This window comes from Siphateles boraxobius, unplaced genomic scaffold (genome assembly GCF_051911475.1).
Source record: "Siphateles boraxobius isolate OS27281-9 unplaced genomic scaffold, OSU_SipBor_1 3, whole genome shotgun sequence".
NCBI classification, from domain to species: Eukaryota; Metazoa; Chordata; class Actinopteri; order Cypriniformes; family Leuciscidae; genus Siphateles; species Siphateles boraxobius.
The window spans coordinates 2400629-2427289 of record NW_027508919.1 but is presented as its reverse complement, the minus strand read 5'-3'; the positions used below and the strand labels follow the sequence as shown (position 1 = coordinate 2427289).

Here is a 26661-nt window from a genome sequence, read left to right as displayed (position 1 = left end):
GGAAACCACTTAGAGTAAAGCCACTTCAGGTGTGTGTGTGTGTGTGTGTGTGTGTGTGTGTGTGTGTGTGTGTGTGTGTGTGTGTGTGTGTGTGTGTGTGTGTGTGTGTGTGTGTGTGTGTTTTCACATTGATTAATGATGCAATGAAGGGGTGTGTTTATAAAAAAAGTGTAGTTGAGAGGAGCAGTGTCAGCTGAGCACTTAAACACGATTGCCGGGGTACAGTACGTGACGCCCATGAGTTATTCTGGCTTATCAGTGCTGTGATAATGGCTGTTAAGATAACAGATACACACTCAGAGTTAGTACATCAGTGAGCAAATTTTCTTTCCTGACCATATATCACCCCAAATAAAGAGACATTTGAAATTATATTTTCATTAAAGAACATGATGCCTATTTTTTGGATCTTTAAGATTTTTGTGTATTACATTAATGAGAATCTAATGAGAAGCACCATTGAGAATAATGAGAATTGCACACACACAAACACAACACATTGTGCGGACGCATTACAGTAATGAGAATAATGAGGGGGAAATGTGCTTAATTATCGTGAAAATAATGTCAAAATGCATGATTTTAGTTCTCCTGTGGAACACACACACACATACACACAAAAAAATATATTTTTAAAAAGTCGATAGGGTAAAAATTTTTGGACCCCATTGACGTTATTTTACTTTCTTATTTCATATTTTCATATTTCTTTTATGTTCACCAGAAGAACTAAAGACATACAGTTTTGAAACAACCATTTTCATTTCAAGATCTGCTGCATTGTGACATTATTTTCACGATTAATTAGGCACATTTCCCTTTCATAGAATAAAATGTACATGTGTAATTCAATACATTAAAATAAATAAATAATAACACATAAATGATATTAAATTACATGCAGTATATATATATATATATATATATATATATATATATATATATATATATATATATTAATTCATTGGTTTATTTAAATGTATTTTTGGGTTTAAATGTGACCGTGACCTTTTCATTAGATTCACCTGCACACAGCAATTGTTAAAGGACTAGTTCACCCAATAATGCTAATTCTTTTATTACTTTACTCAGTCTAATGTCCTTTTAAATCTTTATGGTAAAATGTAGATGAATGTACAACATGACACACAAGCACCACAGAAAGTGGTACGGATTTAGAGCGACAGAGACCTGGCGATAGAGACTGGGTTTCCCCTGCGAAAGATGGAAAACGAGAGACACGTAGAGAGAGAACAGGAAAGATCAAATGATGCTGGCATTCTGTCAGTGACATCATGCTTAGAAGTTGAAACATCTCCATGGCGATCCGCATCACGGTTGTAGTGGGAGAGGGCGATACACGCTCGCTGGTGGTAATTAGCGGTGCAGATCTGTCATCGTTTGCAGCGCTTGGATGTGTGTGTGTGTAGACCGGCGTAACCAGACATTTGACTTTCAGCATTAAGTCTAGTCCTCATCGCAGCTTATTCTGGCCCAATTAACACCCATTTAGACATGAAGAGATTGTTTGGTAAAAGTGGCCAACCACAGTTCTGGACTATCTATAAAGAAGAGATTCTTTTGACAAAATATGCTTTTGTCAGGCGCTTCATATATTATCGTTATTCTTTCGGGCAAATAATTGACTCGGGTCTTCATTCAGCTTTCAATTGTTTAGTGGAAATCTCAATATTTTTGTCTTGTTTTTCGCTGTGCAAATATCAAAACATTAAAACATCTAGATGAATTTACTTGAGAAACACAATGTCTTAGACTTTAAATCTTGCTCTATGAAAAATAAAAATATCTAAATTGAGTCCATGCCTAAAAACAAGAAAATATATCTCAGTGAAGTAATAAAAAAAAAGATTTTTTTTCTAATCCCATTGCCATTTGTGTTTGGTTTAAGCACAAATTCACTTAATTTTGATGTATTTTTTTCAGAAAACATTAACATCTTAAGAAATCTTCTCAATGCTATCTGTAAAAACACAAAAATGCTATGTAAGATTTTTTATTTTTTTACAGCGCATGTCTTCATTAAATGCAGTTTGTGTCAGAGGCTTTTCAGAATATAACATTGTCCTAGTCTGATGGCCGTTTTCAGCAGTTTAAATGAAGTTTTATTGCTGCATCACCCCTCTTTTCAGAAGACCCTAAATATAGTTGTGTCTCAGAGGGATATTTCTTTGCCTTCATTAAATGATGTGTGAAAAAACGATAGTCTTTCTCCTGTTATTACCTGCATTGGTCTTCAGGTCAGGGTGAGGTCAGCCTCCTTAATGAGAATCTTTGTGTTAAGTGTAGTGTTGCTGTAATAGATCAGCTCCGTTCCAAACTCTAGGGAGCTGCCTTCCTAGACTACATTTTAGACATCATGCCCATCTATTCTATTCTATTCTATTCTATTCTATTTAACTTCACTCTATTTGTGTGGCATGCCTGAGTGAGCATTAATGGACTTGCTGTATTTGTAGAGCAGTTTAGTTCAGCCACTCTTGGGGTTTGATTTCGATTACGATGCTGTTTTATAAAGCCGCTGCTTGTGTAGACAGTAGACGGCACAGTGGCTCGCTGGGGTTTGGAACCGAGCCAGTGTGTGTTCTGGAATCTCTGCTTTTCAGCGAGAACCACGGCATCTCCTGTGACCTCCTGTGACCGATCGTCATCTTCACGCTTTAATTAACATCTTCACGGTGCACAGATGGCGGCTCTAATGGCTACTAACACACACACTTACACACACACACACACACACACACACACACACACGCACGCACGCACACACGCACACACACACACGTTAGCTCTGTTCCAAAACCTAGTGTGAGCTGCCTTGCTGTCAGTGCCTACTGTAGAATGGGCTGCTATCTTTAAAGGCAAATTCCTAACTAAAATAGAACTTCATAAACAACTGATTTAGAACTCTATACAGGTTAAACACAAATAGTGCTACTTATTTGAACTCACAATTGATTCCAATAGATATTGACATTAGCATGTTGCTAAGCTAACAACAAACACTATAAGTATAATGCCTAGCACAAGTAGTACAGTTTTAATTAGACTGACACATGTTTTCTTTTTTTCCTCATTTTTATCATATTTATACATATTTTTACTGAATTAAATATATGTAACATTACTCTCAACAGTGAGCTTTGTTAGTGAGCTTGTTGCAATGCGTTCTGGGATTTATATCTCATCGCTGGAATTTTATTTTAGTATTATTTATATATTAGTATAGTTTTTATTATTTTATTATTTTATTTTCATATTTTCAGTTTTAAAATTTGATTTAAGTTCAACTTTATTTTGTTTAAATTAGTTTTTTTTATATTATTATTATTTTTATTTTTTCAGTTTTAGTTTTTTTTTTTTTATTTCCAGTTAGTTATTTTAATTCTTCAACTTATTTAAGTTACTTTCCGAGGCAATATTTCTCATTTCCATTTAGTTTAAGTTTTTTATCTAACATTTATTTATTTATTTATTTATTTATTTATTTATATATTTATAGCTTTAGTTTTTATATTTTTAGCTTTCATTTTAATTTTAGGTTATGTTTTAGCTTTTGTCATTTTTTTGTTTTTTTTATATTGCTATTTAGATTCATTTTAAAGTACATTTTTAGAGCTTGAACATTTTTAAGTTTAATTTATTTTCATTTTAGTTTTATTTTTTATTTACTTCCAGTTAATGTTTTCAGATTTATTTATTTTCCAGTAATTTTTAGTGCTTCAGCTTAAACTCATTTCAGTTAGTTGCCAACATTTATAATTTCCTTAAAAAAAGTTTTTCTATTTAATATTTATATTTTATTTTATTTCAGCTTGATTTCAATGAACACACATGATGTTGCATTTACAATCCAGCCTAGGTATAGACAGCACACTAGGTTTTGAAAGAGAGCTTTCTCCACATTAGAGACAATCTTATTTCCCTTTTAAATCTTGTTATTCAGTCGAGACACATTCTCACACACACACACACACACACACACACACACACACACACACACACACACACACACACACACACACACACACACACACACACACACACACACACACACACACACACACACACACACACACACACACACGCACACACACACACACACACACATGCCTGAACTCTCTGCACATTACATTTCCTCTTGCTGTTTTTTTAGTGGACTGCTGTTAATTAAATTAAAGCAGACGCTGCTCATCCTCATCCGTGCTTATTTTCCCCAGCGCAGCTCCGTGCTGAGATAACCAGTGCTGGTGAAAGGAGGAACCGTCTCCGAGAGGATGCCGTGTGCAGTTCAACAAGGAAAGGAAAGAATGAGATTTACAGGATTAGAGCTGGCTAAAATCCGCCAGTGCTTCCTCTGCAGAAAGGACGAGGAGTTTCCTCCCTCTGCCAAATGGCACCAACTCGGCATCCACCAACATTTCTCTCTTCTGTTGCCATGGGCAACCAAAGTCTTCCTCCATCCTTGGGTTATGCCTTCCCTCTCTTTCTCTTTCTCTCTCTGTCTCGTGGGCCACTTGCCGGCGGAGATTCTCTGTTTCCAGGCAGTTTGCCACGTTTCTGTGTGTCTCTGCGAGCGGTTGGAATAATGTTCTGTGATAATGAGGTTAAAAACCTCATGATGATGTCTAGGAGATTTTCTTTCTTTATGTCATTTTGCCCGGTAACAAACTGTCTCCGTAGAGTCGGTTCAGACTGACCTGATCGTTTGATCTGCGCTTCATGAGATGAGGTGTAATTGTGGATTCCCTCAAATAGCTTCCTGATTATAATGATACGTATCTTTCCCTCCCCTGCATCAGCCCTTTCAGAATATATAATATGCATCATAATATGTGTTTCAGAATCAGTTCTTTGATGTCCTATTTACAGAGGGCCGCTTCTTCACCCCTTTTTACTTAATATTTTCTTATGATTTCCCATACGGATCCAAAATTAGATTTGCTAACACTTTCTTTTGATTGTCCACTTTAGACATTCTGTAAGTAACTTTGCAACTACATGTCAACTTACTCTCAGTATTAGTAGACTGTCTGTTTAATATCTGCTAACACTTTATTTTGATGTTCCACAACAGACATTATACTTACTATAAGTCACTTTGCAAGTGCAGTCTAATACTCTAAAGAGAATTAGTTGACATATAGTTGCAAAGTTACTTATAATTAATAGAATGTCTAAAGTGGAATATCAAATTATTGTGTAACACTTGCTGATGGTGACTGAATTGGAGAATTTAATCAGCCCTAAATATTTCTTACTGATCATGAAACTTTTTTCCCTTGCATATTTGGCGCTTTGCAGTATCATGCATTAGCAAGTTTCTCTGTGAAACTTAAAATTGAGATCCATCATGATCTTGATCTTCATATTTGTTAAATCCTTTTATCTTTGTTTACGAAGCTTTGAAACTGTATAGGAGTTAAATAATTGCCAATCCTTTGACTACATAAATATAGTAGCTATTTAAGAGGACGATAAAATACTTGCATGTAAATGTATCCAATTTATTTTTGTAGAAAAACTTCTAGTTTCCCTGATATGAATTTTCAAATGATTTACATGTCATGTGACAATCACTGAGCTTTTTTCAAGTAACCAATTGCATGTCTGATTTTAATCGCTCGCATCTCTTAATATTTATATTACGATTCATGTATTATGTTGTGAATCTTATACCCTCCAGTGTTTTTTTATTTACTCAACAAAGCCTATTTGAATCTTATTTTGGACTGTTTCCCATAAGTCTCTCTTTTCCCCCACAGGTGAGTACACTGTGATGACGGCCCACTTCCACCTGAAGAGGAAGATCGGTTATTTTGTGATTCAGACGTATCTGCCGTGCATCATGACCGTCATCCTATCCCAGGTGTCCTTCTGGCTGAACCGAGAGTCTGTTCCGGCCCGAACTGTATTTGGTGAGTTTAATCTCTGAGTGAATCTCCAATGTGCTCACAAACTTCAGATTGATCTGGGTTTTTGGGAATATTTCAAACTTTGGATGCTACTTTGAAGACGTGACATATGGCACTATAATAATACAATTGCAAAGAAAAAAAACTTAAAGAGACCGTCTCCGGTTACTATCGTAACCTCGGTTCCCTGAGAGGCGGGAACGAGACATTGCGTTAGCCGCCGTGTTCGCTGTTTGATCAGCCGTGCTAGCGTTCAGTCGTGATTCTGACGCTATTGTCGCGCCCATGCATTTTATACTGCCCACGAGCCTGTCAGTATTTGCATACTTGGCGACAATTGGCCAGCTGTTCCAAGCTGGCGTTATGGTGCGTTCAAGTCCTCCTGGGAAGTTCGTACTTACGAGGTGGGAAGTTGTGTTTATGACGGCATGTGTTTTCAAGTCACTTTCGTCGGACTAAGATGGCAGTGTACTTTCTCTTAATTAATTACACTAAAATAGAGCGAGTTTCTTAAACTCTAGTTCTAGAAAATGAAGAACGAAGAAATGTGCATCGGGTTTTCTTTGGTTTTTTATGTTTTTAATAAATTTATGGAGCCACTGCAACATTTATCTTTACATATTACATTGTTATATTATAATTAGGTTTGGGGATCGAGTATCGAGTATCGATTGAAACCGGGACTAGCTTTGTAATTTTCCCGGAATCGTTCAAAAGTTTAAATTTCGATTTCTAGTTTCGATTACAAGTCCGCCAACCGGAAGAAGAAACCGTTTAACACAAACGAAGAAGCGTCCACTGGAAGTGTTGGCATAACCGAGCGAAGCAACTTGAGAGTCGTCCTAATGCTGCGTTCACACCAGACGCTAATAGCGCATCAAATTTGTGCCTACCGCGTCTAGTTATACGCTTGAACACTTTCAATCCATTCGCGCGTCAAGAGCGAAATTGACGCTTGTAAAAAAGGAGTATTCGCGTCTATATAAACATAGAGATTATAAACTGAAAAGCGGGCCTGTCCCCATTAGCGCCGCAGGAATTTTTTACGCGCATAACGCGTCGTTGTATTGAAATCACTCGCGCCATACGCTCTATTCGCGTCTGGTGTGAACGCAGCATCAAACCAAGGCATGGATATGTTCCAGAAGTGCTCTCGAAGCCGTTCAGAGCACAGGTTATTTCGCTGGTTGCTCTCTCCTCGCCAGATGACGAAGGTTTTACGAGTTTTTTTTTTATTGTTTATTTGCTATTCTGCACCAGGTTAGCCCATCGTTGGGAGCACGGTAACATGTTTAAGTACCTGCAGCATCATACGCTTATGTGTAAATGTGTTTTCATGAGGTTTTCAAAAATAAAGCTCTCTTGAGGAAAGTGTACCCCTGTGAAAATATATTCATAATTTATAATATTTATATTCAAGTTCATAGATTTGATATAATATTGTAGTTGAAAACCAGCCCTGTGAGAAATTTGTATTAAAGTTCATAAAAAGTAAAAAGTTCATAGAATTAACATTGATAAAGAAGGTCAGACGTTTTCCTTCAGAGAGACCGTTGGTTAGCTAGCTCATTTAAAATATCCTAAACGTTTTTGACCCTGCCTCTTAAAAGAATCGGAATCGAGAATCGTTAGGAACCGGAATCGAAACAAGGAATCGGAATCGTTCAAATTCAAACGATATCCAACACTAATTATAATGGGGTTATAATTATAATCTATTTACTTCGCTGTAAATAGAAAAGTCTAGCAATATCACCGCTAAATACCTTTAAGTATTGTGGCATTCCACCACGTTTCTCAGTGACGCCCCCAACTTGTAATGATCGGGGCTTAAAGAAAATCTCGAGCTTCCCACTCGTATTTACAACATTGTGGTGGTGTTCATGTACGCTCAACTAGTAAATACGATCTGTATGAGATGACTTGAATGCACCATTAGCCCATAAGATTTCAACAAAAGTGGAGAAGGGAGGAGTTCCCGCAGCGTAGCTACGCAATGTAGAGTTACCCCTCTTGAAAGGGAATGCAGTTCCTCTTTGATTTTATCTGGCCGAAAATACAAACACATTTTTTGGGGTTCCTTGATGCATACTTTTATGGTGTGTTGTTGCTTGAAATTCAAATGTGAGGTGTTTTAACTCTCTCAGCCACTGGCAGCATTTTTGATCATTTTCACAAAACGTACATGGCCCCCTAGAATGTGTTTTTGTATTAATATCTGAATATGCAATATATCAAAAGATAGACCCTCTGCTTTTAAACAAACAAACAAAAACAAACAAAAAATATTTATTCTGGCTTAATGCATTCCTTTTTTTAATCAACACTTGAATGTGGGTATGTTTCATAAAAAGCAACATTTGCATTTTTGTCAAAGACTACGTCTGGATGGGATTCAGAACGATGAACAAAACACAGATGGAGTAGATCGAGTCCATCAACACACACCTAATGCTTCACAGTCCTGTATCTTGTCCTGGGTCGACATTTCATTCAGCAACATTAGGCAGTTTTGATTTATATGCTTTTTAATGTCGATGATCGCGTTATTTTACATTTTCATCTGCTTACATAGGCTATCGCTTGTTTCTGCATTATCTTCGCGTGTGTTTTGATCAGGAGATTCAGTACTCTTTCAGAAGATGTGTAATAGCGCCCCCTACCAAGGAACAGTGAAAACATGGAAAGCCGTGAATTTCCATCAATGGCAGGGAAGCGTTGTCTCATAAATGACGGAAATTTTAGTCAATGGTGGGGAAAGAGTTAAGATCATAAATGGAACGTAATGATCAGAAATGTGTTTATCATGTAGTATGTTGAGGTTTCAATGAAATCGTTGATTGCATTTAAAATCTTTCCACACATTTGCTGTTGCCAAACTAATATTCTGACTTCTCCTGGGTTTGTGACGCACTGTTGGCCTCCAGCTGAACTGATGGAGAAAATCTGCATAAATGAATTTACTGTGACAGATTAATGGAGGACTAAGGTCACACTGAGCTGAACGAAGGTTTGATTTTAGATTAAAATTGACATGCCTGTGATTGAGTCTAGATTTATAATTCTAACAATAGATATATCTATGTATGTATGCGTTGTCATATTTACCCATTCAGGAGGAAATTAAAGTGAAGTTTACAACAGTTTTTTGACTATCTTATAAAGTATTACATGCAGAAGAAAAAAACATTTTACTTATCTAGAATAAAATAAAATAAAAATCAACAAATATTTCACACTTTGAATCCCAGACTTTATGTATGATCAGCTCAGATGAGAAAGTCCATTATCTTGGCATTGTCTGATATCTTTGTAGCACCAATGTACTGTTAATATTAGGCAATTATTTCACAACCCCAGAAAAATAGCGAGGTCTGAACCTCACTGGTTGGTACAGCCATGGCCATGAAATACGAAAATGTGACTTTTTTTATTCTAAAACTGGAGCATGTTTTCCAATATACCAGTACACCTGATTGTAGTTAATTAGTAGAGCCTCTATGACCTAAATTAGTTATTTTAAGTAGAGGTCAATCGATAGTGGATTTTACCGATAACGATTACTAGGTTGGACCACGCTGGCCGATAACAGATTAATAGACCAGTAGTTTTTTTTTTTTTTTAAATGGATACAGAATTAAACCAGCATTACACATAAAATAGTACTGAACATTATTTTTTTTAAAATTTAAAAAACAGTGATGAACAATGAAAACTAATAATTAATCATTTGTGTTAGTTCAAATTACATTTACTAATGTTAAGGGACATAACTTTAAAATCTAAAAATGTATTGGTAAATGTTAAAATTAACATGAACAATAATTGTATTAACCTTAGTTGATGTTACAAATTGACTTTTATGTAAAATGTTACAATTTCATACAAATCCAAACAGTCATGCTTGCAGAAAGCCATCTTTAAATATCTATACGAACGCCATAGCATTGAAATTAGATACACATTTGTATACTCTCACGCTTTATTTGTTTCTATTTTAAAACTATTGATGATTATCTAATAAAAAATAACGAAATATGTATTACTGTGACAATGAAAAAATAATTGAAATCAAATGCGTGTCTATCGGCTGCATGACGATACAGTTTGCTTTCTCATGTCACTAGCTTTAAATATGCAACTTCGCTGGCTAACGAATGCATAAAAGCAACCAGCTGGATATAAACTAATGCAAATAAATGGTGACATTAAACATTTGGGTCAGGCTGGCGTGTGTTTTTGTCACATTGTTTTAACCACTTGAGGTATTTGTTAGCGCCCTCTCTGGTTACTCAAGCAAACATACTGCTGTTCTTCACTAATGCAGCATCTAGTCAACTTCATTACTTCATAATGATATGAAAACACTTACTGTAGTGTACTGTATACATACCGTTTCATAGTCTGTTTTAAATCTGCATCTAAAGTGTCCGGTCTATGCAGCGAGCAGACTCATGTGTCAAAACAAACTCCACGAGACGTCAGTGATGGTTTTATTTGACCTCTAGAGGCCGCTCTCGTACTGTTTAATGACAGCGGACCCTTCCTAGCCGCTCCAGCAAACGAACGCAACCCCTGTAAAACAGTCGGTATGGATTTTTGTCGATAATCAATTGTTCCAGTAATCGGTAATCTGTGCAGATTAAACTGCAAAACCGGTTGACTCTAACCTAAAGTTTTGAAATCATCCAAAATGTGCATTGCCGGTGTACTCCAGGATCAGGGGCCTCATTTATAAACGTTGCGTACGCACAAAAGAAGGCGTACGCCGCTCTCTACGCTATAATTGGTATTTATAAAAAGCAAACTTGACGGTAAAATGTGCGGTCTTCACGCAAGCTCTGACCCAGGCATACGCACAAAAACAGGTGAAATGAGAAATGGTGACACCGTCGGCAGATGGAAGAAACTCGTGAAAGTGTGTGAAACTGTAGACCGTTGTGTAAAAGAAATGGGAATACTGCCTCTCATGAATAACATGAAGACTTCACAAAGCAAGTCTTACAATTAACAGCCTATACGAACACCCGTTTGATCGATCTGCAGTGTAAAACAAACAAAATCAAACGAAGATTACAACAAAAAGGCAAATTAACACATATTTGCAAAAATAAAAGTGAAATATGTTCTGCAATAATATTGGCATGTTATGCAATTCATCCTCATAACACATCTGGAGCTTGTCAGATGCAATCAAATGGATGGTAATAAAATGCCATGATGCCATCACAATGCGTAATGACGCACATGACGTTATGACGTAATGCCCATACTGTGCCCTCCAAACAACATTTTACTCCTCTTTTCCACCTCGTCAACGATAATTTCTTCTTCACATTGAGTGAAGTTGCGTTTCTTGGTTTTCCTCTCTGTGTTTGCCATGATTTCGCCATCGATGAATAGTAACTTGTGGGCGTTTCACGGACTATTTATGGGCAACTATGGGCGTGACATGAAGCCGCAAAAGCTGCGCTACATTTAGAATTAATTGTGATTTATTTAGGGAAAAATGCGTAGGATGTGCATGCGTACGGTTTTATAAATCCGAATATTTCTGTGCGTACGCACGTCCTATGTTTCATCCGTACGCCACTTCTGACGCAAATCCTACACAAAGTTTTATAAATGAGGCCCCAGGACTGTGAGAAACACTACTTTAGCTGAAGAAGCTGGATTGACCTTCAAGCCATAAAATTCACAAGGAGCTCTGGGAGCCTCTGGCTCCAGAGTCCTCTGCCCCAGATTAGAGACTAGAGACAGGGAAGCCTGTCCTTTCTGGGCATTTCTGTGAGGATTTATGGAGCTCAGGTACGGAATAATTCGGTTACTGTGGAGATTCCCTGAACTCTGTTGCTAAGCAGGTAATGTTGAGGAGATGAGCCCTCCTGGCATAGGTTCAGATGTCTTTCTGCCCCTACCGTCTGTCTCTCTTTTTGTCTTTGTCTTTATTCTACCGTCGGTTTCTCTCTCTGTCCCTGGAGTCTTTCTGGGAGTTCTTCAGCTGTCACAGCCTCTTTCTGTCTCTTATCTTTCTCGCTCTATCCATCTATTATACAGCCTTTTAAACAACCTGCCATAAGGCAAAATGTTCAGAGCTAGCGTTCCCAAAAAAGATATTGTATTGCCAGACAATAATGCTAAAAAGTCAGTATATTAATGCCACACATTAATTGTAGAGTATCACATGAATTGTTATCATGTTATGTATAGCTAATTAGAGTTAAATGATGCGTCAAGATATTAAAGTTGAAATAGAAAGAATGGCATTAAAATGGAGCTCAGATGTGCATGAACGCGATCGAGAGCTGCATAATTGAAAACTTGCTCTGGGTTATATTGTGTTATCTAATGTATACTTTATTATGATGCTTGTACGTACGCTGCACGGTCATGTGTTTTTCAGTTTGTTGCATTACTAAAGTATTAAAGGATTAGTCCAACCGAAAATGAAAATGCCATCATTTGCTCACCCTCGTGTTGTTGCAAACCCAGAAGAGTTTCTTTCTTCCGTGGAACACAAAGGCAGTTACATTGCCGAATGCCCAGAGTGCTTTTCGAAATGGGGACTGGGGCTTTCGAGCTTCAAAAATAACAAAAAAAGCACCATAAAAGCAGTCGGTATGACTCATGCATTATATTCTCTAGTTTTCTGATGTGATGCAATAGCTTTGTGTGAGAAACACGGCAAAATTACGTAGTTTGTGGAAAATCTTGCCAACGGCGAAAACTCTCAAATCTTCAGCTCAAATATGGTGTGTTAAAAACGCATTGCACCATGCAGGTTACATGACAGTGATGCCAAATCCCTTGTTTTTTTTTTTTTTTTTTTTTTCACATGTTGTGAATGATTGGCAATTTTGAGTAAACGGGTGTGGAAATGGCACGATTTTTTTGTGAATAAATGACTTAAATTTGAGTCTGTTCCTCACTCAAAGCTATCATGTGACTTCCGAGGACTTGGCATATAGCGCATGAGTCATGTGCTTTAATTCAGGGGTACATTGTTTGTTCTTGATTTTTTTTAAGATTGAAACATGTGTTTCTGTTTTTTAGATTGAAACAAACATGTGTATGTTGTTCATACACATTTTCTTTTGTTGAATGAAAAAAAAAAAAATTGTGCTCCGCAAAAGAAAAGAAAAAATTATTATGGTTTTGAATGCGAGTGTAAGTAAATTAATGTTAATTTTTGTTAGAAAATGAAAGCATCTTAACTTGCGGAGAAGAAAGTAACTGGTCTCGCCATGTATTATGAATGGTATAAGCTAGGTTTATTTGCAGCTCAGTCGATTATGATACTTGATGGAAACTGAAAAATAATTACATAGAATTCAGCCAATCTGTTGGTCACCATTCCATTTTATAACCTAAATTTAGGATGATGGTTTTTCAGATGGTGTTTTGCTTTTTTTAAAGTGACAACAGAAGCATTTGAAGTCGTTGGAGGCAGTATGGAGTTCCTTTCATCTGCCTGAAGAGTTCAAGTGTGTTCGATTACATTTCTCTCATGTCATAACTGATACTTTACCATCATGCAGTCTCTGACAGCGTCTCTACGAATGAGATGAATAAACAATTGAACTCTTCAGAAATCAAATCACCTGCTACCCAGGCGATCAGGCTCTCCACGCTTCTTTACTGCTCCCTATACAGCTGTATAATACAGTCAATATTAAATCAATTTTAATCTACCATGTCTTCATTTATATTCTACTTTAAATGAGTACACATTTATTTATTTATTTATTTATTTATTTATTTATTTATTTATTTATTTATTTATTTATTTATACCTTACATTTAGTGCTCAATGACTGTTGAGATGTTTAAGATAAACAAATGACAAAAAATATCAAATTTTATTATATAAATATTGTTTATAATTATAAATTATAATCACATAACTAGCACACATTTATTTATTTATTTAAACCCTAAACTAAATGATTATTGACTGTTGTGACGTTTAATATAAAAAGCTATGTTACTGTCATTTTTAATATATAAATATTATTGTATTATTATTAAAATTATAATCATATAACTGCAACACTTTGAACTAGTACACTTGTCTAGTAAACATTTGTTTATTTATTAAAACCATACATTAAGAGATCAATGACTGCTGTGATGTTTAATATAAACAAATTACAAAAATGTCAAATGCTATTATATAAACATTGTTTTATTTATTAAAATTATAATCACATAAGTGTTGCACTTTAAACTTGTATTTATTTATTTAAACCCTAAATTAAATTGTTAATGACTGTTGTGATGTTTAATATAAAAAGGGTATGTTTTTTTTTACTGTCAATTTGTATTATATAAATATTATTTTATTAAAATTATAATCATATAACTGTGGCACTTTAAACTAGTACACTTGGCTAGTACCAATTTATATTAGCCATACTTTTGAGTAGAAGGCCTAATAAAATGGTACACAATGACTAATGGGTAAATATCTCCACTTCCTGTGTAAACTTGTTCTATATTCTGTTTGCATATTGAACAAATACACTTCTTATGATTTGGAATATTATTTAAAATGGCCATTCAAAAAAGTATCCTTTGTGTGCGGTTACTGACCTCTTTCGCTCTTCACTTTCACTGCGTTGTCTTTTTTTATGACTGATGTGTTGTCACTGCTTTATCAGTGGATGGATATCTGCATTTTGCCTCAAGATTTCTGATAGTCAGGGAAGAGTGATCCATCCAAAACTCCTCGTCTGTTGCTCTCTGGTTGCCAAACCGTTTCAAACCAACATCCGTTGGTTGCTGTCATGCTCGTCCCACCCGGGATTGAATACTGAAGAGTTTAAAGGCGATGGAAATTAATTGGAGGCATTTGTTTACGTGCATGGTCGCAGTCGGAGTCCCCAAGCTTGCCGTCTGTCAGGTGGATCTGTCATTGCAGACCTGCATCAGGCTGGAGTCAGGAACAGGTTCCTCTCCAGAGTCTCAGCTGAGAGCGTTCAGAGCATCACACACTAAAAGTCGTGAAAGTGCCCGAGGATTCTCATTAAGGGTTATTGTCTCTCCGGTCCCCGACCAAAGAAGGCTGTCATCTTGTTGTATTATTCCCTCAAAAACAGAATTTTTCAAGCCCTTCCTTGTAACTCACAGAGCGCTTTGTAAAAATACTTTATTTTGCAGTAAACACAGCAGAGTTCTTAGAAAGGGACAGAAATATATATATAATATATATATACAAAAAAATATATATTTAACATTGTATTTATTTATTTATCAGTATTGTTCAACTAATGGAAGATGTATGTTTTATTTATTTTTTGGAACAATTCATTACTTTATATATGTATTTATTGTTTTATTGTTTTATTTATTTATTGTTTTATTTATTTGTCAGTATTGTCCAACCAATGGAAGATGTGAAGTGTTTTTTTAAAAGATTCTGACCATTTTGACCAGTTTTTATTAAATATTTTATTTATTGTTGTATTGTTTATATTTTTTATTTATTTTTGTATTTGTATTTGTTTTATTTATTTATCAGTATTGTCCAACCAGTGGAAGATGTAGAGTGTTTTTTGGGAGCGGTTTTGATCATTTGTTTTATATATTTATGTATTTTTGTATTGTCTATTTATTTCTGTACGTATTCGTCACTCTTAAAATTATTGTTTTATTTATTTATCTGTATTGCCCAACCAATGGAAGATGTGTTTTGGGGAACAAATTTATAACTATTTATTTTTAATTCAGTTGTGTTTTAACTTATGTTTTATTCCATAATTAATGCTAAGCAATGCAACAAATGTTTGTGTGTGTCTACGTTTGTCAAAACCATTTGCATTCTCTGCAAACGTTTGCTAAACCGGTTTTATTTTTCACATAATGTTGGAATTGATTTCTGCCAAGTTCGTGAGATGCCATACAACTTCATCTTGGCGAAAACTTTTGAGTTGTATTTCATTATGAGTTTAAGTTGAAAGTTTGAATTGAGCTCTGCATTGGTTTATTCTAGTAATTTGCATTGCATTGTTATTGTTTATATTCTTCTCAGGTGTGACCACTGTACTGACTATGACCACTTTGAGTATCAGCGCTCGTAACTCCCTGCCGAAAGTCGCCTACGCCACAGCCATGGATTGGTTCATCGCCGTGTGTTACGCCTTTGTCTTCTCCGCCCTGATTGAGTTTGCTACCGTCAACTACTTCACCAAGCGCGGCTGGGCTTGGGATGGCAAGAGCGTGGTCAATGACAAGGTAATGATCATTAATCATCTCCCAGCATGCTTTGTGTTGTTCGGGTGGGGTGCCGTATGGATCGAATTGATTGACTTGGTGACAGTGCGTTCATTTTTTGAGCAATGTGACGTCTCAAGTGACAAATTAAGTGACTGACAGGAAATTCAAGCCTGGAAGTAACTGCACAAAATTGCATATTTTTGCTTTGTTTGGGTCTATGAATACAATTTTGAATAAAAAAGCTCGGGTATGAGCTGCGTATTCTCACTATATCATATGAGCCACATCCATGTTTCATATAAAAAAAAATCTGACAGTTATTTCAAATGTCATACAGGGTTAAGCAGAGACTTTTACTGAAATGTATTGTTTCTCAGATGTTTCTCCTCAGAAACAGGCCATAATGATCTCACATGTGCTCAACATATGAACTCAAACATTTCTTGTTAAATCCATCTTAAATCATCATTTGTCAGACAAAGCTGATACCCAAATGAATGCTTATTTTCTTTTAACATTTTATGTTTTGTTGTTATATACATCCAATGTTTCTCCATCTCTAGTGCACCTTAGAAAAAGCGATGTCTCATAACAGTTTACCTCTGTAAAATATATAGGTTTTCATTTGATATGCTGAACAAGAACTGATGTTCACTGATGTCCTGACTTTAAAGCCATCCTGATAGTCTATGATACATGAGGCTCTCTACATTTCTGCTGCAGGTCAGAATGAGATAACCACAGAATAATCCATAATGATTTTATCATGGACCACTGCATATTTCAGTCATATGAGAGTGTAATAGAGTATAATAGGCCCTGTTTACACCTGGTATTAAGATGCGTTTTGTTGGATCGGATCACAAGTAGACGAGGGAGACACATTCCTGTTTACACACTTCTGTCCTGATTTCTTCGAGGGGAGGATCTATTGGAGGGTAAATGCATGGGCTTTTCAGATCTTCCGATTTAATGTACAAAATATGATCACACAGTTTAGATATGAATGCGACTGGAGACGACGGAAAAACACAATGAGAGCAGCAGCTTTAGTTTCGGCTCTGACAGCCACAAGACCAGCCGAACACTGCAGTGTGTGTTAGAAATCAGGACTGTTGAGAGAACATTGTGCTTGGTACGTTTTTCATCTTCAAACCAAACTTGGGTCTTCAGCTGACAGTTTAAATCCCGTCTGGCTAGAGCTCTTCCCATAATGTTCACGCGTTAGGTCAGTAGGTGGAGAGTAGGCGTCTTTTGTGGCTGTTCGAACACATTCGACCACATGAGAGTCTACTGTACGAAATCAATCCGGACAAATGCGTTTTTCAACTACCACTGGAAGTGGTTGAAAGTGGACAAGCTCAAAAGTTTTAGACCCCGTTTACACCTGTATTTAGTGTCGTCCACTTATCTTAATACCAGGTGTAAACCGGGCCATAGATCCTTGTTTTCCCAATACTGTTATGAGAAACAAGAAAAGGGACGGCTCCTTTGCTGTGAGTTGCGACCCTTGTCGGTGGAGGAAGAGATCTTGGTCTCTGAGAAATGTGGTTTGCTCTGGCTTCCATTACTTGAATTGTCAAAAGTAAAAACAGGTCTAATGGCTGCAACAACAAACACATCTGTTGTAATTGTGTTGAGCAAGGCCATGACAAGGAGAGTTATGAAAAAACATCAAATTTTTGTAATTGCACAGGTGATCATTAAGCTGCATCAAAACAGTCCTCCATGTAAATCAAAGAAGAGGAAAAACAGAAGTTCAGATGTACAAAGAGGATTATTTGTCCTGAATCAAAGGAAATTGTGGCTGCACCTGTTTAAACGTTTGCTTCTGCTGTCAAAATAAAGCTGTGAGAATAATAGATTGCCAGACAGGAATCACCTGGATGCATAAAGATAAACCTCAAACTGTTCAGAACTATATCAAATCTTAAACTCATCTTTTCTCAAGGATGAATAATAAAAAATGTGACTATTCTGCCCTAATAACAAGCATGCTTCCAGTGGTACAGCAATTTTAATAAGAAATTAGGTGATTCCTAGTTTATATATATATATATATATATAGTCAAATATTATCAGCAATCTACAGGTGGCTGATGCTGCAGAAAACCATTATAGTCTGTTCTATTTACATTCCTCCTGATTTAAATTTGACACACATGAACCTTGATAACCTTGTCGCTCAGCTCCCATCTCCCTTTATTCTAATGGGAGATTTTAATAGCCACAACTTTATGTGGGGCAGTAATCATTGCAATACATAAGGAAAGAAGATAAACAAAATACAATCTTAGTCAACACAGAATGGTTTCAAGTTTTCACAAACAAAAACTGTCTCCATGCATTTCTGTCAGCTTCGTTCATTCACTGTACAATGAACCAGAGTTGTTTATGGATGGAGTCCCCATTAATGTTGACCAGTTTTCTTGGTATCACCTTTGACAGAAATCTGTCTTTTATTCCTCACATTACATTACTTACAACGAAATGTTTTAAAGCCATGAATGTTTTATAGGTTTTATCCTAAACCATGTGAGGAGCAGACAGTTAAACTCATACGAATTTGTACAGAACTTTGATTTGCTCAAAGCTTCACTGTGAAAGTATAATTTATGGTATAAAGTATATGTAAGTATAATTTATCATCCAGGAAATAATTTATATGACTTTTGGATACTCTGTACCACCAAGGCATATGATTGGCTTTGGGAGCTTATAGAATATCAATCCAAAGTCCATATGTGGAAGTGAAAAGTCCTTGGGAAAATCAGACAAATAAAGTTGGATTTAAAATATGCAATCAAACTTAAAACAAATAAGGAAAATCCAGCCTATTCAGCAGTTAGATCCGTCCATTTGGTCTACGCATTTAAACCCATCTGTAGAATCTGAAAGTGGATTTAAACATTTTGAAACAGACACATTTTTGCAGAATTCATTCATCTCAAAAAGCCTGGATTCAACAAGGAACCAAACATCTACAACTCATCCGAATGATTATCATCATCAATTTTTGGAAATGAGAGCAATGTTCCCACAACATACCCCAATATACACAGATGGATCTTAATCTGGAAATCAAGTGGCAGTAACTTTTGCAACGACTCAACTGCATCAGGATTTACGCACCCCTGACTAAAGTTTAGGTTTCACTGCAGAGACAATGCTCTATTATTGGCAGTGAAGTTCATTGAGATATCTTCGCAACAGGATTGCTTTTATAATAACTGGTTCAAAATCATGTCTTGAAGCGTTGGAATTATTAAAACTGATCAAAAATAAACATTGCAGATTTTAATCAAATTGTCATCTCTTGAATCAAAGAATTGTAATATTATTTTCTGCTCTGCTGGCCACACACGAGTTTCTGGTAATGAGCAAGCAGACGTTATCTAAAGAACCAGGAAAATACCTTTCACAGATCTGAGACCAACATTAAATGCATACACCAAAAATAAATGGGAATCGGAATGGGATCAGTGCTTAAACAACAAATTACGTGAGATAAATCTTGATAATGGGACAAAACATATATTCCCTTGTAATAATCGCTGGGTTCCAGTCATTTACACACGATGCTGGATAGGACACTCAAAACTCACACATACATTTCTACTATTTGGAGAAATTCACCAAAGTGTTTATCTTGTCAGAATACACAGTCCATTAAATATATTTTGCTTGGACTATAATACTTCTACCCATTGGTTCAACTTCTTTTGTTCTGTTGATACTTTTGAAAAGTTTTTTAACTAAGTAAATCCAAATTTAATCTTAAGGTTTTTAGAATTTTTTTTTTTTATCTTAAAAAATCTTTAGTTCCCTTTCGTTGTCACTCCGAGTTACGTCGGATGACGACGAATGGGGTTTCGCTTAGAAAGCCTATCAACTTTGAGTATTACAAAACGAGCCAATGGCAAAGAAATGCCATGGGTCTGCGGAATTTGCATGGCGTAACTCCGCCCCACCTCGTGGGTATAAAAGGAGGAAGCCGGCAGCAAGCAGATATGTTTTCGCTTCGGAGCCAAGTGTATTCTTCTCTCCACAAGCCATCTCTGAATTGTCAGCTTTACAAACGAGTACCTCGAGTGTTGGTGTGACGGCGATCTACGGCGAGAGCGTGCTTCCTGCTGATCTGTTGCAGTGGTCTGCCAGTCGGTGCGTTTCTCCCCGGGTGCTTCAATACTTGAGTTTTCTCTCACTAAAAGAGCTTACACGTGGCACGTCTTTTTAAAGATGTCTCGCCCGTGTACTTCCGGTTGCGGCAGATTGGTATCGGACTCTGATGGGCACGAGCGTTGCATAGTATGTTTGGGCATTGATCATGCTAGAGCAGCGCTCGTGCATGACTCATGTTCTCTCTGTGGGAACATGACCATCGCGTCATTACGGTCGAGACTCGGTGAACTCGCAAGAGTGAGAGTCCCCTCATCCACCCCCCGTCCTGCGGCTGGTGGCCAGGGTGATCTGAGGGTTACGGTCTGGAACAAGGCGCCGACTATGTGTCCGCGACCCCAGCCCCCCTCTTCAATGACGGTGCCCGCTAGTGAACTGCTGATTCCCGCGGGTCTACCCTCTGGTGGCCCGCGTGCTTCAGTTGAAGCTACAGAGGAAGATGCCATGTCTGTTGCAGCATCAATTGGCGGGTTTGACTCTTCTGGAAGTGAGGGCTCGTCACAGCTGCCACCTTCCGGTGTGCATACGGCTGTGCTCGAGTCTGATCCGGAGATGACGGCCATGCTTTTCCGGGCAGCCGCGAGCATCGGACTTGAGTGGAGGCCTCCACCCTGTCCTGAGCGCTCGCGGCTGGACGATTGGTTTTTGGGTAAGGCCGCCGACCCTCGTCCTCGGCAAACCCCAATACCTTTCTTCCCGGATGTGCATGATGAGATCTCGAAGTCCTGGAAGACCCCCCTGTCTTCTCGGGACCGCTCGCTGGTCTCATCCGCCTTTCCTCCCCTCGATGAGGCAGCTGCCCGTGGGTACACTGGGCTTCCCCCGGTTGAACGCTCTGTTGCCATGCAACTATGTCCTCAGAGTGCTTCTTCTCGGGGCGAGCCTAAGCACCCATCCAAAGCCTGTAGATTTTCGTCGACCCTGGTGGCGAAGTCTTACAGAGCGGCGGGACAGGCGGCTGCTTCACTGCATGCTATGGCCACTCTGCAGGTCTACCAGGCCCAGATGTTCAGAGACATGCACGAGGGTAGGACAAACCCAGGGCTCTTTGATGAGCTGCGCGCCGCGACCGACCTTGCTCTCCGGGCGACGAAGGTTACCGCGCGCTCCCTGGGTTTGGTGATGTCCACAGCTGTGGTCCAGGAGCGACATCTGTGGCTGAACCTGGCTGACATGCGGGACGCTGAGCGGACCCGTCTGCTTAACGCCCCCTTGTCCCAGGCCGGCCTCTTCGGCGGTGCAGTTGAAGACTTTGCCCAACAGTTTTCAACTGCCCAGAAACAGACAGAGGCCATCAAACACATTCTGCCCCGCCGGCCCGCTGCTGCCTCCACCTTGCCGGCCGGGCAGACGCCTCGACCTGTTTCCCGCCGAGGGCGCCCTCCTGCGGCTCCCGCCCCTCCCGCCCGGACCACACAGCAACATCCACCCAGGGCCGGTCGCGGAGGAAGCCGTAAGAAGGCGCCACAGCCCTCTCCTGCCCCGCCCCCCGCTAAACGCCGGGCCAAGCGGCGCTCCTGAGACGGGCTGCTCAGGGATGATGATTGTTTCTCAGGAGGTGGTAGCAGGACCACTCCTTCCCCCGGTGGAGGGCCGGGGGAGAATCTTTTGTTCTCCACTCCCCGCTGCTCACCCACGGGTGGGCAGCACCCTAATGTGGTTAAAGTCAGAAACAATCCCCTCTTCCCTGAGCTCACAGAGTTCTCGGGCGACACAGAGCGCCGCCCACAAGCCGTGCTCTCCTCGCCCCCCTCTGTCCCAGAGGCGGTTGACATGGCGTGCCGTCCACGGACCGCTTCGCCCCTGTCCCCCTCTGTCGCCAGACCCCTGGCAGAGCAGGCCCCCGCGGGACGACCAGCCTGGTCCTCCCCTGGCCCCCTCTGCCAGGGTGCGGTTGCTAACTGTGCCCCCTCTCCGGGCCGCTATGCCGTCCACATCTGGGCCAGTTACTCCGCCTCGCTGCCCCTCCGGGGGGACGCCTGTGGCTCGCATGATCCCGTTGGTTCAGTTCCTGGGAGCCTGGCTAGAGCTTCCCCGTCTGTCCCACTGGATCGCGCGTACCGTCAGGCTCGGCTATGCGATTCAGTTCGCACGGTCTCCTCCCCGCTTCAGGGGAGTCCGCTCCACTTTGGTCGGTGGCAATGCCCCTATCATGAGAGCAGAGATTGCCACCCTGCTGGCGAAGGGTGCAATCGAGACTGTCCCTCCAGCCGAGATGAGGTCCGGCTTCTACAGCCCCTACTTCATTGTCCCCAAGAAAACCGGTGGGTTACGGCCAATCCTGGACTTGCGCGTGCTGAACCGCTCCCTTCACCGGATGCCGTTCAAGATGCTCACCGCCAAACGCGTTTTCGAATGCATACGGCCCCAGGATTGGTTTGCAGCGATCGACCTGAAGGACGCCTACTTTCATGTCTCCATTCTTCCTCGACACAGACCGTTCCTCCGGTTTGCTTTCGAGGGGCAGGCATACCAGTACGCGGTTCTCCCTTTCGGGCTAGCCCTGTCTCCTCGCATCTTCACGAAGGTCGTCGAGGCGGCCCTTGTTCCCCTTCGAGAGCAAGGGGTTCGCATCCTGAGTTATATCGACGACTGGCTGATCCTAGCTCACTCTCGAGATCAGGTTTGCGAACACAGGGACCTAGTGCTCCGGCACCTAGCCCGTCTGGGCCTTCGGGTCAACTGGGAGAAGAGCAAACTTTGCCCCGTGCAGAGGATCTCTTTTCTCGGTATGGACATCGACTCGGTCGCCATGTCCGCGCAGCTTACGAGCGAGCGCGCGCAGTCACTGCTGACTTGCCTAAGACAATTCGAGGGCAAGAGTGCGGTTCCACTGAAACTTTTTCAGAGGCTCCTGGGGCATATGGCATCTGCAGCCGCGGTCACGCCGCTCGGATTGCTTCATATGAGACCGCTTCAGCTTTGGCTTCGCGACCGAGTCCCGAGGTGGGCATGGCAACACGGCACGTTCCGAGTACCAGTTACTCCGACCTGCCGTCAGTTCTTCACCCCGTGGTCGAACCTCGATTTTCTCAGGGCCGGTGTCCCCCTGGCACGAGCTTCCCGGCATGTTGTTGTCTCAACAGATGCCTCCACCACGGGCTGGGGCGCCATGTGCAATGGACATGCTGCTGCGGGCTCCTGGACAGGACCCCAGCGGCTGTGGCATGTCAATTGCCTCGAGTTGTTGGCAGTACGCCTTGCCCTGCACCGCTTCCGGGCGTTGCTCAGGGGTCAACACGTACTAGTGCGCTCGACAATACCGCCACTGTAGCGTACATCAACCATCAAGGTGGTCTACGCTCCCGCCGTATGTCACAACTCGCTCGCCACCTCCTCCTATGGAGTCAGAAGCATCTGAGGTCGCTTCGAGCCATCTTCATTCCCGGAGCGCTGAACTGTGCAGCCGACGAGCTCTCACGGCTTCAGCCCCTCCCTGGAGAATGGCGACTCCATCCCCAGTCGGTTCAGCTGATTTGGGACCAGTTCGGGGACGCGCAGATAGATCTGTTTGCCTCTCACGACTCGACCCATTGCGCCCAGTTATTCCCTGACCGAGGGCACGCTCGGCACGGATGCTCTGGCGCACAGCTGGCCGCAGGGCCGCAAGTATGCGTTTCCCCCAGTGAGCCTTCTTGCGCACACTTTGCGCAAGGTCAGGGAGGACGAGGAGCAGGTCATTCTGGTTGCCCCTTACTGGCCCAACCGGACCTGGTTCCCCGAACTAGTACTCCTCGCGACAGCACCTCCCTGGCCGATCCCTCTGAGGAAGAACCTTCTTTCTCAGGGACGGGGCACCCTATGGCACCCTCGTCCCGATCTTTGGAACCTCCACGTGTGGCTCCTGGATGGGACGAGGCAGGTTTGAGTACCCTACCACCAGCGGTGGTGGCTACCATCACTTCCGCTAGAGCGTCGTCCACGAGACACGTCTATGCGTTGAAGTGGAACCTCTTCGTCAACTGGTGCTCTTCTCACCGAGAAGACCCCCGGAGATGCTCGATCAGTGTTTTGCTTTCCTTCCTTCAACAGGGGCTGGAGCGTAGGCTGTCTCCCTCCACCCTGAAGGTCTATGTTGCCGCCATTGCCGCACATCATGACCTCATCGAAGGTAAGTCGGTAGGGAAGCACGACCTGATCATCAGGTTCCTGAGAGGAGCGAGGAGACTAAATCCTCCTCGTCCTCCTCTCGTTCCCTCTTGGGACCTCTCAGTGGTTCTAACTGCCCTGAAGAGTGCTCCCTTTGAGCCCCTGCAATCAGTCGAGCTTAAGTTCCTGTCTATGAAGACAGCGCTCCTGGTTGCACTGGCCTCCATCAAGAGGGTTGGGGACCTGCACGCATTCTCCGTTGACGAAGCGTGCCTGGAATTTGGGCCGGCTTCCTCTCACGTGATCCTGAGACCCCGGCCTGGATATGTGCCCAAGGTTCCTACCACTCCCTTTCGGGACCAGGTGGTGAACCTGCAAGCGCTGCCCTCGGAGGAGGCAGACCCAGCCTTGGCACTGCTCTGTCCAGTACGCGCTCTCCGCGCCTATGTAGACAGAACGCAGTGTTTCAGGACCTCAGACCAGCTCTTTGTCTGTTATGGTGGGAAGCTGAAGGGAAAGGCTCTCTCCAAGCAAAGGTTGTCTCACTGGATAGTGGACACCATTGCTTTGGCTTACCAGCAGCAAGGTCGACCGTGCCCCCTTGGTGTGACTGCCCACTCCACCCGGAGTGTGGCGTCCTCTTGGGCTCTAGCGCATGGCGCCTCGCTAACAGACATCTGCAGAGCTGCAGGCTGGGCGACACCTAACACATTCGCCAGATTCTATAATCTCCGAGTGGAGCCTGTGTCCTCTCGTGTACTCGCTTCAACCAGCTAGTACCGGACCCGCTCAGGTGTCTTCGCTTGCTCGCCATTCCACTCCACGGACTGGATACGTGCGATACTTTCCTCAGGTGAGCTTCTCCGAAAGCCCTGAGCTCCTCCAGCACTCCTGACGTCGGCGCCAGTGTCTATTGCCTGTGCGTCGGCTAGGTGCCTCCCGTGTGCATGGTCCCTCCTCTGAGCGACCCCCACATGTGTATTTCCACTGTAAGCCTCTCTGAGCGTGTGTCTTTCCCTTGGCAAGCCACCTTGCCACCCCTGGGGTTGAAATATTCCACCTGCGGCTGGACACCCCAGTGTTTTCCATATGCTTCCTTCGGGTCATATGTGTATTCTCTAAGTCCCCCCCCCTCCGGGCTGGCTTTAATTGCATACTTCCCCTAAGCTTGGGATATGCTTCCCAGTGTACCTTGGTATTCCTGTGTTATATGGAGTCCTTTGTCCAGGCTGACAGGGATCTCGATTTACGCAGGGCACTGGAAGACAGCTGAGAAGGTGGCGTGATTAGACTGGTAACCCCATTCGTCGTCATCCGACGTAACTCGGAGTGACAACGAAAGGGAACGTCTACGGTTACGTATGTAACCCTCGTTCCCTGAGTAGGGAACGGAGACGTTACGTCTGCCTGCCACTTTCCGCTGTACCGCGGGGATCGCCTGAGCTCAGTCTTGGCTCCTCAGCGAAGAAACATATCTGCTTGCTGCCGGCTTCCTCCTTTTATACCCACGAGGTGGGGCGGAGTTACGCCATGCAAATTCCGCAGACCCATGGCATTTCTTTGCCATTGGCTCGTTTTGTAATACTCGAAGTTGATAGGCTTTCTAAGCGAAACCCCATTCGTCGTCATCCGACGTAACGTCTCCGTTCCCTACTCAGGGAACGAGGGTTACATACGTAACCGTAGACGTTTTATATAACTTAACCTGGCTTTAGCCATGAACAGCCATAGAAGCTGGAATGGCATATAAAAGGAAAGAAAAAAAAAGATCAGTTATTAGATTCATTAGAGATTATTCATACAAACAAAATGGGCTGATTGATTACAGAAGAAAGTCTAGATATGATTCATGGTGCAGATATGGTTTCAAATGTTCGTAGTAAACCAGTACAAGTTATGCTCCAAAGTTTAATACTTGGAATAAGAGATTTTTAAAAAAATCTCATTTACAGTATGAGCCATTAATGATGGAAAGATGATCCAAGATTTATATACCAGAATACAATAAACAGCAAGAGACATTTTTTTTGCAGACAAGACTTAGCCTATGACAACACAGTTTGTTAGTTATTTAGCAGTTTTGTTTTTTATTTATCACAGTTATGTTTTTATTTATTTAAATTTAGCCCAAGCAAAACTGCACTATATGCTATTTTCCAGTCAAATCCTTTAATGACTATTGAGATTTTAGTACCCTGCAAAGAATTATTATAATCCAGTGAGGTCAACCCTGAGATTTTCCGTG

The 26661-nt window shown here is 41.1% G+C and overlaps 1 protein-coding gene across 1 annotated transcript in view; it reads left to right on the top strand.

The window, feature by feature from the left end:
* gabra2b (gamma-aminobutyric acid type A receptor subunit alpha2b) overlaps positions 1 to 26661 on the top strand; it is a 73462-nt gene that overhangs the window by 42795 nt on the left and 4006 nt on the right. The window contains exons 7-8 of the mRNA XM_077247365.1: positions 5784 to 5936; positions 15964 to 16166. Coding sequence (XP_077103480.1) covers positions 5784 to 5936; positions 15964 to 16166 — 356 coding nt within the window. The remainder of the gene's footprint in view (positions 1 to 5783; positions 5937 to 15963; positions 16167 to 26661) is intronic.